This window comes from Balearica regulorum, chromosome 1, assembly GCF_011004875.1.
Source record: "Balearica regulorum gibbericeps isolate bBalReg1 chromosome 1, bBalReg1.pri, whole genome shotgun sequence".
NCBI classification, from domain to species: domain Eukaryota; kingdom Metazoa; phylum Chordata; class Aves; order Gruiformes; family Gruidae; genus Balearica; species Balearica regulorum.
This window is the reverse complement of record NC_046184.1, coordinates 171,113,293-171,127,562: the sequence shown is the minus strand read 5'-3', so window position 1 is coordinate 171,127,562 and position 14,270 is coordinate 171,113,293. Positions and strand designations below refer to the sequence as shown.

The window sequence follows — 14,270 nt, the reverse complement described above, 5'->3', positions numbered from 1 at the left end:
GCCTGGTGTCAAGAAGCAATCTTGAGATTGCTAATATTAAGCTCATAAACTTTAAGAATAGTTAAAAAACCCAAACCAAACTGAAGTAAAATACCTAAACAGTCAAGCAGTATTTCTAATTGTAAATATGAGTAGCTGGAAGACACAAGGAAGGATCACTGAAGAAAACTGCTACAAAAATACAGGGGGCAGTTAATAAATATCCAATCTAGTATCAGAGCTAGACGACAACGTTCATTTTAGTTTTACTCCTTTGAGCGTTAACATATTGTTTTAGACACCTTCAAAGAACAAAATTGTACATACCCTTTAGAAGAAGAGCATAGCTTGCAATACCTATCTGCCTGTCTCTCTACACACATCTACTCACAATTTTACTGCCTTATTGCATCATACTGCATGCTAATAAACCTATATTCTTAGGTTAACTATGGAAAGGCTTAAGAAATATTTAAGAGCTATTAAGAGATTTAAATTCCCTCAGTGTTCAGACAGGCACAGAAGCTTTATACTGTACTGTATCAGTACGCACAAAAATATTCTATTACATCTCTTTGTTCAATCTCTCAGTGCAAACAAGAAAACATACATTAAAACACCAGCTAGCATCTGAACCATGTGGTTGATAATGAAACATGAAGAAAGATCAGACTGAGTAGCTTGGATATGAAATAGTGACATTATGCATACAGCCTACAACCTAGGTTAGGCCTTAGTTCCCTTGCATGTCTTTCCTATCTTTCTCCAATAGTTTGCTTATTTCTGTTTGTAAATGTGGGTCCCTCAGATACACCACAAAGTAATTACAAGGGATAAACCGGCACTACCATGGGACTACAAAGCAATTGTATCACAGGGACTGCTTTCTGGATGAGAAATATAGGCTTTTTCTATCCACAATTCATCTCAAAAAATACAGAAGGTTTATTGTATCAGATCCAAGCTTGAGAAAAAGGGTGAAGGAAAACCCACTTCCAATGAATTTTCAATGTTTTAAACAGTGTATCTTAAAAGTCTTATCTGTGAGGAAAACATTTGTTCAAAATCTTAAAAGAAGACTAGAACATTGCATTTCTGCTTCTTCAATGGCAATTCCATTAAAAACAATGAGATCATGTTTAAGAAACAAGTTAGGAAAATAATGAGAAGAGTTTCAGGGAACCAGTTAAAAAAGAACTGGCATTCTCCTTTTAGCAACTACCTCTATCGTTAAGTCAAAGCATACTGCCTTCCTTTGTTGACTCTTACCTGCAAGTTGACTAAGTTTCCAAACTTACTGAAGTGCTCATTAAGTTTGCTGATATTGTTAAGTTCTGGGGGAACCTTCCTCAATTCAAGTTTCGTATTTTCATTTCCAAACTGCACCTTCTTCTGGAAACCTGGACTATTTGTTCTGTTAAAATTTTGCCTGCAACAAATAAAAATCAAGCCAGAAATCCATAGCAAGCTAGCAAACACCATGTTAAATTGTATACGCTTAAATTGGAGCATGTGTGTATGACACACAGAGAGAAACATCTGCAGACCTTTTTTTAACTCATTTTAGAAAAGCGTAGAAGAGAACAGTGCACAGGCCCCTATATCTGCAGCTTTCCCCAACAATACTCTCAGCATATCCCAGCACATAAATCTGCAAGATAATTCATAATAATTTGCTTGTGGCAGTAAGTCCTGATGTCCACATTGCTTCTTTCCAAAAGCTATTTCTCAGCTATTCCACAGAACTTCCCCACTAATGTTTCAATTAACTATTACTTTCAAGGCTCTCCTCAATCCCTGCAACCTCTTAAAATCTCTTCCAACCTTCTGTCACCCCAGGTATATTTGGACACTAAGCACTGCACCCTATATTTTCTGTCAGTAACATACCTGGCAACTCGATCCAAAATAGCAATGATACAATTCTCATTTTAAAACTAAAATCAGTCATCCCTAACAATCATCACACTGCAGATTCTCTGTTTCTTAGATCATTTCAGCTTTTAGGGAGTAGATCTTGGTATCCTCCACAGCAACTGCAGCTATCTCTATACTGCCTTCGAGAGAAGACAGCCAAACATAGATCACTCTATAGTGTGATTTGTTTTAGTACAGTCAGCTTATTCACAGATTAACTTCCCTGCAATTTATATAGATTTATACAGGTTTCAGATTACAGAAAAGAGCTCCATGGAAATGTAACTATTAAGCCAACCTCGTGTTAATGATCACTCACTTGTCAAACCAAGTCTTCTTTGCAGGAACTCCACCATCCCCTGCACCAATTGTTCTTTTCCTGGATTCAGCATCTACCACTATTCTCATACTACTTTTATTAGGAGGTTTTTCTGTAAACAGATGAAAAAATTTTACAATATTTTTGTATTTTCTCTGTATTTGATTGTAAAAAGGTATTTTGCTCACATTGAATTTGCATTGAAAAATACAATTGTTTATTTTGAAATTACTATGATCCTTGTTCAAACTGGATCAGATCTTGGTCACAGACTTTTCTTCTTAACTATCAACAGATGCTGTGACAGATCAAAATAGCTAATAGCTTTCATTTTGTCACAGTAACATCATACATAAGGAAAACAAAAGAGGTGTGACAGAAGGCATCTGCCTCAACATGACTGCACTCACTGATTCACACTGACCCATACAATACTCTGAGGTTCACACCATTTCTGCTAGCACCTCCATTCTACTATTAGATGGCATGCACTAAAACGATCATGATAGGAAATGTACAGTACTCCAGAGCACTAACACCTAGGAGCAAGATTTAGGGATGGGGTGGGAGAGGAGTGGCTCTTGCTGAAGAATAGGAATCATATTGGGGGACTCCTCCGTAAAAATACACCAAACAGAAACACACAAATGCAACCAAACCCACATTAAATAAAGTGGGTTTATCCCTCTTCCTTTCTCATTTTGTATGCTGCTGCTTCTTCTCAGGACCATGGGAACTGTGAGGTTAAGATTAGTCACACATAACTGTCTACTACCAGATAAAAATGACTCGCTCCTCTCTGCAGCAAAAATCATCCTAAGAGTCTGTTACAGAAACATTAATGTTTTTTCTGTACAAAAGAGCTACAAAGTGACCGGTTATCACAGCCAAGTGTAAACTGTGCAATAGTCTGGCAAGAGGTTTCATTTTACCTGTGAAAAAGTGCATGCAAAGCAACCATGAGCATAATTCCTTATTCAATTAAACTTCTTTTAATTCCATAAGATTTTAAAAAATACGTTTTCCAGTATTAAATTCTCTGACAACTGTCTCAATCTGCATTAATGTAAGAAAACTAGCTAAACTATGAAGTTTGAAAGCATACCTCTGGGTGGTAGATCCATATCACCTGATGTGAGTCCTATCAAATTTGGTCTTTGGGCATGTACTCTATGTCTATACATAGGTCTTGAAGTATTTGTTATACTTGGAGCTTCTGGATTATAGCCATCTGTGTCATACGTTTCTGGTAACAAAGAAATTGTCTAATTAAAATAAATTGCAGTTAAAACCCCTAAGGTTTAAAATATTCATTTAATTACAAAATGCAGTTACAATGAAAGACTTGTATAAAAGCTATCGTGATAAAAACGCCATGCCAAGTTTTCTGCTTAAACACAGTGAAAATACTATTCCATAGTCAAGATTCACATTTTATATGCAAATTTTACTTCTGTCCTGAACTAAGTTAGAAAAAAAGTGTTAAGTTACTGTTACAGTTTAAATGAAACAAACTTATTCTCCCAAACTATGAAATTATAATCTCTAAAAAGTACAATATAATATGAATCAATGTTATTCTATTTAGCAAACCTTGTGGGCAAAGCCTCAGTACTACACCTGCTGTAAAAAGAGAGGGTGGAGCAGGAGGCGGCTGGTGATGAATACCCGTTGTAACAACAGTAGGAACTGAGCTAGTTGCTGAGTTTGGGGGAGCATCCATGCCAGCAGGCTGCAATGGGGGAAGGGGAGGGGGTGGTCCTGTCAAAAACAAAGGAAAACACTGCATTAACTTATTGTCCACTAGACTTACATTACACTCAACTCATAAGGAAACTGATCTGAAATGTTTTTAAGGCTATTTAAAAAACAGAGGGTGAGAAGGCATGTATACAGACATGATGCTATACCATTCATTCCTATGAAACCATCCCCACCAGCAAATGACTCAGAACTCAGAATACAGAGAAAAACATCTGAATAGTTTAACTTTTCTCCAAACACCTTCTTTCTATAAGCAAAAATTGCCAACCTAGTATTTATCTTCACCAACAGAAGATCTTTAAAGCTCTATAAAACCTCCTCAGAGAAACCAACTCTATTCTGTAATAGCATACAACAAAAATATTCTATGATGACTTGATTGAAATTATTCTTCCAAACACCCAAGAAGAAACCTACAACTAGTAAAAAGTCAAAGGGATCCTTCTTGAAACTGAGGGGGTTTTTTGGTTGGTTTGACTTTTTTTACAACATGTAACATAACATTTTCAAAGCTGAGCACTCAAGCCAGACCTTCAATTTAATCATTGGCAAAACTACATTTTGGAATAAATACAAAGTCACATATCCGGACTTTACACACAGATCTGGAAATAGCATGAGGCAGAACAGATCACCCCAGCAATACAGTTACTCTATACTAAGTGAAATAAAGAAGTTCAGTTTTTATTTAAATATACTATCAACCAGAAATGAAAACAGTTTAAGAAACTTTCAAGCAATATCAAATATCAATTATTCTTGCATAATTTTACCAAGTGGGACATCTAAGTTAATAAAAAAAGGAGAGAGAGGAATAATCACATAAAACTAACATAACAGTTTTTAAACCACACAAGGGAACTGAATACTAAACTGCTATTTTATAAATGACAGCCAGGCACACAAGTCTTCATGTAATTTTTAGCGCTTGAGCCAAAGTACTTTCCAATGAAAGAGTAAACAAGCTGGATAATTTTCTTTCTTAGTTACTTTACAAGTTTAGTTTCAAAATTAATCACAAACGACATATTTTCAGATGTAAATTTGATGTGGTCATGAATTCTATTTAATTTTAGTATTACAACTGAAATGCCAAATATCTGTTGTTTCCAGGATTTTCCCTTCTTCTCTAAAAGCAGTCAGTTTTGGAAAACTTCTCCTACAAAAATCAAGGAATTGAGTTTTGCCATGCCATGCTTTTGCTTAAACACAATTAAAATATTGTTCCATATTCAAAATTCACATTTAACATTCAACTGTTACAACAATCAACTTTGCAACAATTACCATAAAACCCAAGCATTTTGGGGTACGCCAGGCTATAGCAGAGCATAGTACAACTTTCTAAAATGTAGTTGGCATTCTTAAAACAGTTTTTTGCACTGCACACAACCCAAGTTAACATCCAGGCTTTTCTACTAAAAAATGGTGGTTTAATCTTTTTTAATTACCTGTTACAGGTGGAAGGCTAGGTGGTAAGGGGCCTGGTGGTGGTACTGGAGGTCTAAGGTTAACAGGAGGAGGACTCAGAATTGGTGGAGGGGGAGGAAGTCCAGGAGGAGGTGGTCCTTCAACAACAGGGGGTTGTGCTGGAAAAGGCAGAATGCCAGGAAGATTCACATCTTCTACCACTACTGGATCGCTTCCGTGATCAAAAGGGCACATGTCTCCTCTCATACAGAAACCCTTTTCTGAAACATCAAAAAAAAAAAAAGAAAATGTTGTAATTGTTGTTAGTATTCAACAGCTGTAGTTTGATTCAGAGTAGATATGACACATTCTATGTGTAATGCAGCAGTTTGTAAATTAAGAGCTTCACACACCAGCCAAAATTTATATTAAGAAAATGAAATTAGCTGTTTAACAGTCAGCACACAGAAAGATTGCAGCGACATTCTAGCAGAACAAATGTAGGAGTTAGATTTTTCTTCAAGAATTAGTTCTGCACTGAATTGTAAAACTGAAAGCAAAGAATGAAATCTAGGTGTCATCGCATTAATAAAACCAGTGTTTCTAAGTAAAAAGCGGAGATACTGGCACTGAGAAATCCCTGTTAAAAGTTAGAAGTTAATATTAGAAAATTCAACTGACAAAACTCACTACCATTGTTTTTTCTCTTTTACAATTATTTCAGGAAGAATTAAGAGTATTTTGCTATAGTTTAATGCGATTATGTAAGAGAAAAAAATTGTGTTACTTACATATGTATTGTATATGCATACATATACATACATATGTAAGTATGAAATAAACACATATAAATAAAAGTGAATATGCATTCACTTCTTTTCTTTTACATGCAAATAAAACATTGGAGAGGGTCCAGAGAAGGGCCACAAAAATGATCAGGGCTGGTATGAAGGCAGGCTGAGAGAGTTGGGATTGTTCAGCCTGGAGAAGAGAAGGCTCCAGGGAGACCTTATTGCAGCTTTCCAATACCTGAAGGGGGCTTATAAGAAAGCTGGAGAGGGACTGTTTACAAGGGCAGGGAGCGACAGGATGAGGGGTAACGTCTTTAAGCTAAAAGAGGGTAGATTAAGACCATATGTAAGGAAGAAATTTTTTTACAATGAGGGTGGTGACACAATGGAACAGGTTGTGCAGAGATGTGGTATATGCCCCATCCCTGGAAACATTCAAGGTCAGGTTGGATGGGGCTCTGAGCAACCTGATCTAGTTGTAGATGTCCCTGCTCATTGCAGGGGGGTTAGACCAGATGACCTTTAAAGGACCTTGCCAACCCAAACCATTATATGATTCTATGATCATCTGTTTAGCAACAGCTCCCCCCCAAAAAAACCCCAACCAATAAACAAAAAAAACCCCAAAAAACCCCTCCAATAAACAAACAAAACACAACAAACCCACAATTCAATATAATGCATTATGGGGGGAAAGCTCAAAACATCTTCTGGTGAAATAGGAAGAAAGCTGAGTGTCCACTTCCACAACACATGATGCTGAAAGGTAGTCTGTATTACCTCATCTTCAGAAAGAGTTATAGAACATATACATTGAAACGTTAAGGAAAAAAAAAAGTTCTGCAGAGGGTCAAGAAGAAAATATGAAAGTGCAGACAGGAAGAGCAGTATGTTGGAATCAGCTAGCCACTGAAGAGAGAGATGAGCTTATAAATTTAGAAGACAAACAGCCACAAGAAAAGCAAACGGAAGAGACATCTACTGAGAGATTTTAGTAATAGAAACGTAGGGGGAACAAAAAAAAAAACCAGTAAAAATTTGAGGAAAACTGTATCACAGTTTTAAAACACGTTACCATTTGCTTCATACTCAGAAATTGGAAATAATAAGCTGCTATAGAAGACAGGCTGTTAAAGAGAAAGTCCCAGTGTCATGTCTGGAGATGTTATTTTGAAAGTATACTAGCCTGCATGTTTTGTTCCTTTCTAAAAAAAACCTGTAGAGCTGGGAGACCATGACACAACGCTCTGCAGCTCAGCTTGCATCAGAAGAAAACCTCAAAACAAAACTACACTTTCACAACCCTACTTGCTCCACGGTATTGCCATGACGTATACTGGCAAAGCTATTCTTCACAAGTATAACTCTGCCAATGCTTGAGAGCTCAGCCTCCCACTTTCTTTACTTGAAAATAATTTCTATTCTAATCAGAGTAAACTGGCCTAGATCTTAAAATCATCATTGTGGTACGCAACAAAAAAATTCCTCAGAACAAACTTTAGAGGGAAATTTAAAAGAAAGGAAAATCACCTCAATCTTTCCAGAAAGGGGCCAATCACAGCTGCAGGGAACAATTAAAAAAAAAATACAGACTTACCATCATAATCTCTACAGCGTTTCTTTGGCAGCGGAGGTCTTCCATAGGAGTTGTGGTCCAGCTGCTCTTCATGGAACTCTGACCAGCTTTCAGTAGTGTTATTTCCATGATGAGCAGGAGCAATAACAGTAATAGTGCTGCTCAGTGTAGGGACAGGGTAGTGGCCGGACGAAATATTTGTCACAGAAGAAACTGGAGTATAATTGTTCTCTAATGGATCTGTTCTATCCATATCATATTTTGGCTTCCCCAAATCCCTCTCTGTATTAAAAAAAAAAAAAGAAAAAAGAAAAAAAAAGAGTTATATTGCATGATTCTTTCTGCACATTTTCACCAGAAGTAGCCACTAACCTGTTTAAGTATCTTTATTCTGCATCAATTCAACTCAAAATATAAAAATAATTGAAACATTCTATGGGTTAATATATTAAATATTCTAGGGTTGCCTCGAGTGCCTGTAGAGGCTCCAACTTTGTAGTTATTATAACCCAATTGGATAGGGTCCTGAGTAACCTGCTCCAGTTTATCTGCTTTGAGGAGGAGTGTTGGACTACATGACCTTCAGAGGTCTGTTCCAACCTCAGCTATTCTGTGATTCTACGTTCCAAAGTTTTAATCAGAAAAATAATAATCTTAGAAGTATGTATTCAGCCACTGAAGTATTTTAATAGCAGCTATACCTTCAGTAAAGCAGAAACTCTATTTAACTTCAAGCAGAGTACATCTGCTGTCGTGATGCATATATTTTAAGGATGTCAGATGGAAAGTTATTCTGAATAAAGGGAAGCAATAGGCAAGAAAAAGGTAACTGTCACTTGAAAATACTATAAAAGTTACATATCTTCAATGTTTCAGGACATTGTTATTGTTTTATCTTCATGTGATTTAACTTCATTTTATCTGCATTTAAATGCATATATTTATCACATGCAAAGGTTTGTAGTGACTGGAGAAATAATAGTGCTTGACAAGTGTGGAACACTCCTAGGCAGATACAGCAATAACATGACCTTTTATTCTGAATATGTAAAAACTATTCTCTTAATTTTCTAATATTACCATCAAATAAACAGTAAGTATCCAGATTAAGACAGAAAAGCTCTGTCATGAGCTAAATTGGCAGGCTCAAATAACTCGACACTAAAGGAACATTAATAAAAATGTCTTAAAGATGGCAGATAAGTGTGGATAAAACAGGCTTTTCTTAATATGCTTAGAAAAAGAAACAAAGCTTTCACTGTAAGATATTGCCTATAAGATATTCCCATTGCAGTTTATGTAAAATGATCCTTAATTTAAAGATTTAATCACACTGTAATCTTTTAGTTAAAGTGCTGCATGCTATTTAACTTCCTCTTTCAGAAGTTTTTTGGAAAATATGTGCTTGCATATTTTCAAGAACTCTGCATTCCTACTTTTAAGGCTGAGTTACCAAGGCCCATTCTACAGACAGAAAAATAATATACAGGAGATTTAAACCAGACTATTTTTACCTCTACATTGTTTGAGACAAACTAAAGATATAAAATTACTCTCAATGCTCTTTTCCAATTTATTTAACAGTATTGGGGAAAAAAACATTCTTTTCAGCTGAATGAACAGCTTTGGTTTTAAAGAAGTTTAATTCAAAAAAGCTACTGTACTGAAGCCTTAAGTCCTATGGATACGTGTGCAAATGCAAATATTTACTGTAATAATTTCAGCCCCTCCCTATGACACCAAGGAGGGGACAAGACAAAAAGAACAGAGCCGTACTGTTCTGCTTCACAAGTCATCTGCTGCCAAACAGGTAATTTCTGCCAGTTCTACTTCCGTAGACACGCTCTGTAGATGGGTATTAATATCTGTATCTTCCCAAACCAGATTCTCAGTTTCCTAAAACCTAGTGAAATGCAATTAACTCGGATTTTTCTGCCTCTCTTACAACATTGCTTAAAAGTGGCCAACACAGTCAAACGTATTAGAGGAGAATGAAGGGAAAGAGGGGAAAACAAGTACTGAAAACATAATCACATCAGCCTTATTTCCACAGAAAACCAAGCTAAATTTGAACAAAGAAACAACAACCATAGAGGAAATTTTCGTACATCTTGCACATAGCATTTAAGTTTAGTGTCTAAATTTCATAGGCAACATTCACCGTATTTTAGAGACCAACTGTTGGTACCTCTGCTTCGTGTTCTGCTCCGGCTTCTGCTCCGGTCTCGATCCCGGTCCCGCAATCTCTCTTTGCTCCAACTTCTACTTCGACTTCTGCTGTAGCTCCGGCTCCTCCCTCTTCTTCTGTTATATCGATCCCTATAGGAATCTCTTCTGGGAGGATTTCGGTCATAATCTCTTTTCCGAGAACGTTCATCTTTTTTCCTTTCGTCACGGCTTCTAAAAATATAATTTTGTAGGTTAATTACAAGAATTACGAAGCCATAATTTAAAACCTTAACTACCATTAAAAACCTTGAGAAATGGCAATGGAAAATTAGAGAAAAGCTACAAACTGAATCTAAATATGGCCCTTCCTTTCTTCTCAGAAGACTTTTTAAATTATTTTATTTGGTTTATGCATCTTACTTTTACCATTCATAGGATTTAAAAACATATGTAAAATTCTGTTTCTGCCCAAGACAGCACTTTCCCCAAGCTGGAAATACTGAAAGGTAACAGTTACTGAAGGGAAGATTTCTAAATTAAAATTATCACAATTCGATCTCAATAGTGAGCAGAGTAAATGTTGTAACATAAACCATAAATCTAACATAAAAGTGAATCATAAAACTCAAATGTGACAGCTGTGCACAACTCAGAGATAGTTTACACTGTTACTTATAAACTTGCCATTTAACTACATATGCATAAAAGCAATAAAAGTCTTATTTTTAGGCTTGTTAGGTCACCACACAAAAAGAAAATATGTAATTTAGTAACACCGTAAAAATCCAAATGCATCTGATTACTGACACAATACAAGAGGTTAAGCAAAATTTATTACCTGGTATCTCTGTAGCGAGAACTTGACTGAGGAGGACTGTGATTTAATCTTCTAGAAAACTTTTTCTCTCGCTCTTCCTCTTTAACTATCTGAATTTAAAGTATATGTATGAGTACACTACCACAGAGACTTCTGCACAATCAAATAAAAACAAAAAATTCAAAATGCTGAGCCAAGTCAGCAATAACACAGAACTAAACCAACATTTTTTAATCTAATGCAATTAGAGAGTCTTCATAACATATTAGATTTCTATTTCTAGGAATATTCAAAGCATGGGTTGGAAGAAAATAAAGCAGAATAAGCAATCCTTATTGTGCTGCATGGAAAAATATATCTGCTTTTGCTACAGGTGGACAAAACCCCATACCAAGGTGCAGTGACAGATCTGGAAAGACATGAATATTCAACACAGTAAAGTATTTTCAGCATCAGCAGGTTAGCTGGTTCAGATCACGGTTAAACACTTTCATGCGGCCAAACCTAGGCTGCTGTTGAAAAGGACAAACCGACTCTTCTGGCTCAAAGAACATCATCAACGCTTGTGTCAGAATAAGGATGTTATCTGGATCAAGCAGCTGGAGGAATGAAGACTGCCATTTGGAATGGCAGCCTGCATTTATGCTGAATTAAAGGGCAGCATAACTACAACAGCAATCCTGAGCAAAGAACTAATGTAGGTCGTATTGCAACTCCTACACTACTCAATAGCCTACTTTATGTCTGCCTAGTCAGAACCACTTTGGTTTACCTTTGAAACACCCACTTACATTTAGGAAAATCGTTCAGCAGTACTCTAACATACTAGGCACAAATCTTCTGACATATTTTAATGCTGTAGTATAAGTTTGGGTAATAAATAAACACAATGAAGTTGAACCACATAAGCAAACTACAGGAATGATGAAAAAAGATACAAATTTAAGAAATTAAATGTCTACCTCTTCTTTTTTTGTCTCTTTTTCTTGGTGCTGAAAAAATTCTACTTTCAGGCTTCCTGAAGATGGCTGTTCTGGTGGAGGTAGATAGCTTTTTGTATTCACAGCATCAAACAGTTTTTCCACAAATATCTGAGTTTCTAAAAGGAAAGAGTGTACAAATATCCATTTGTCAAAACTTCAGTTAACATTTGCTTTCAAAATAAGTTTAAGAAAAAAAAAACAAAACCAAAACCCAACATTCTCCAAAAAGTTAAAACAATGAAGAGCATTACTTTTAAATACTCTGCTGCTAATTTTATATATAAAAAAGACATTTGCAGAGTCATGAAACATGTCAATAATGACCATGTTTCATAAATGTTTTCAATCACTGAATTATTTAACATGTCTTAAAAAAAACATTAGAAGAATATTTCTGGAATATATGCAAAGCTCCAATATTTCTAATTCTGGCAATAACTCTAAACATCCGTAATTTTCTTACAGGAATACCAACAGACACAAAACATATACCTAATATAAACATATTGTGCTGTGCATCTGTTTTTTTAAAACTAATCACTTCATGAAAATTGAATGAATCAAAATAACAAAGCTAATATGGAGATAAATGCACAATTCTATGGTAAAAGAGTGTTTGAATGAATTAAAGAAGACAGACTTTTCACTCAAGCTTAATTGTTATGACATAGATCATACCTTTCTGAAGAAATACATCCAGCTGATCAACACACAATGCCTTCAGTTCCTTTTCACTTTTATCCTTCTTTACCAAAGCCAGAACATATTTAGCTAGGGCAGATGGATCTGCATCACATCTGCAAACAGATTAATTTAAAAAAAAAAAAAAATAGAAAAGCAATTAAATTACGGAAATTAATGTCTGAAACTGGCATGACCAATACATATACAGGACCAAAACCTTTCCTACCCAAGTAACTGCAAAACACTCAGGGGTATTTTTTAAGACAGAGTCCAAATATGCAAGATTGTTAAGTGTCATCTTTCTTTTCCAGACAAGCAATTGCCTAGAATATTTCCAAACAATATTCCATCGAGCACCTCACAGCAAACTAGAAAGAACTATTTAGAATTAAACAGCTCCAACTGCCTAATAGTCTTAAAAACAATTACAAATACAACAAATACTTCCATAATTTCCCAATGACTGAATCAGTAATTGAGTGTAATACTACGTGACTGTTTATGGGGAAAGTCAGTCTACCTAATTACAAATTAATAGAGCGATACAGCAGACATGATCTCTGCTATTAAAAAAATCAGACTCTCAAAGAGACTCTCTTAAATATGCTTTTTAAAAAAATCTTATTACTATCTACATATGAACACCATAAAAAGCAGATTAACTGAAAAATCTTGATTTCAAAAGCCTAAGGAAAAAGTATTGATACAATTTTATCACAGAAATCTCCCTAATAGGTACACTAGACAATGAAGTGAAATTTAGGGGATCAAAATTCAATCTAAAATTAAGTAAGGAGCACTTCAGTGTAAAAGCTGATGGTCTTGTGCACATCAACAAAGAACTTAGAACAGAGTAAGCTCTATATCCACATTAAGTAGGACATTATTTAATATAACTGATATAATTCAATTATGTTCCATGAATAGTAATCTACAATGAACTTTGTAGTGGTGTTACAGAGCAAAATCTGCCAAAGCAAGCAAGAATACTGCAGAAAACCATTTCACACTTCATAATTCAAACCCAGTAACTAATGAAATAGTTAGACTGGTTTATCAGGCAGAACAGCAGCATTTTCTTAAACCATTTAATCCCATTATTCAGCACAAACCAAAGGAAAACCTCAGACCCCACAAAACCAGGCAGGATTTAACACACACACACACACACTGGTGATGTGATACAGACAGCCACCTTGTTTGGGTGGTGATCAAAGTTAATACTAGTGTTTTAAAACACTATAATAAGGCTGCTCTCAATCATCTTTGAAAGGTCATGGAGAACAGGAGAGGTGCCTGAGGACTGGAGGAAAGCCAGTGTCACTGCAGTCTTCAAAAAGGGCAGGAAGGAGGACCCAGGAAACTACAGGCCAGTCAGCCTCACTTCCATCCCTGGAAAGGTGATGGAACAACTTGCTCTGGGCATTATCAATAAACATGTGGAGGAGAAAAAGGTTATCAGGAGTGATCAGCACAGATTCACCAAGGGGAAATCATGCCTGACCAATCTGACAGCCTTCTGTGATGGCATGAATGGCTGGGTAGATGAGGGGAGAGCAGTGAATACTGTCTACCTTGACTTCAGCAAGACTTCTGACACTGTCTCTCATAACATCCTCATTAGCAAGCTTAGGAAGTGCGGATTGGATGAGTGGTCAATGAGGTGGGTTGAGAACGGGCTGAATGGTAGAGCCCAGAGGGTTGTGATAAGCTGTGCAGAGTCTAGTTGGAGGCCTGTAGCTAGTGGTGTGCCCCAGGGGTCAGTGCTGGGTCCAGTCTTCTTCAATATGTTCATCAATGAATTGGACGAGAAGACAGAGTGTACCCTGCACAAGTTTGGTGATGACACTAAAATGGGAGG

At 36.1% G+C, this 14,270-nt stretch overlaps 1 protein-coding gene across 6 annotated transcripts in view; it reads right to left on the bottom strand.

Moving 5' to 3' along the window:
• Positions 1-14,270, bottom strand: part of RBM26 (RNA binding motif protein 26) — a 60,400-nt gene that overhangs the window by 33,232 nt on the left and 12,898 nt on the right. For 2 of the 6 annotated variants that reach the window (XM_075741592.1, XM_075741621.1), the window contains exons 2-11: positions 12,404-12,522; positions 11,705-11,841; positions 10,764-10,852; positions 9,918-10,156; positions 7,778-8,038; positions 5,431-5,670; positions 3,809-3,976; positions 3,321-3,461; positions 2,216-2,327; positions 1,249-1,408 (exon numbers count right to left, since the gene is read on the bottom strand). In XM_075741592.1, coding sequence (XP_075597707.1) covers positions 1,249-1,408; positions 2,216-2,327; positions 3,321-3,461; positions 3,809-3,976; positions 5,431-5,670; positions 7,778-8,038; positions 9,918-10,156; positions 10,764-10,852; positions 11,705-11,841; positions 12,404-12,522 — 1,666 coding nt within the window. The remainder of the gene's footprint in view (positions 1-1,248; positions 1,409-2,215; positions 2,328-3,320; positions 3,462-3,808; positions 3,977-5,430; positions 5,671-7,777; positions 8,039-9,917; positions 10,157-10,763; positions 10,853-11,704; positions 11,842-12,403; positions 12,523-14,270) is intronic. The other 4 variants (XM_075741601.1, XM_075741624.1, XM_075741609.1 and 1 more) reach the window with 3 other exon arrangements.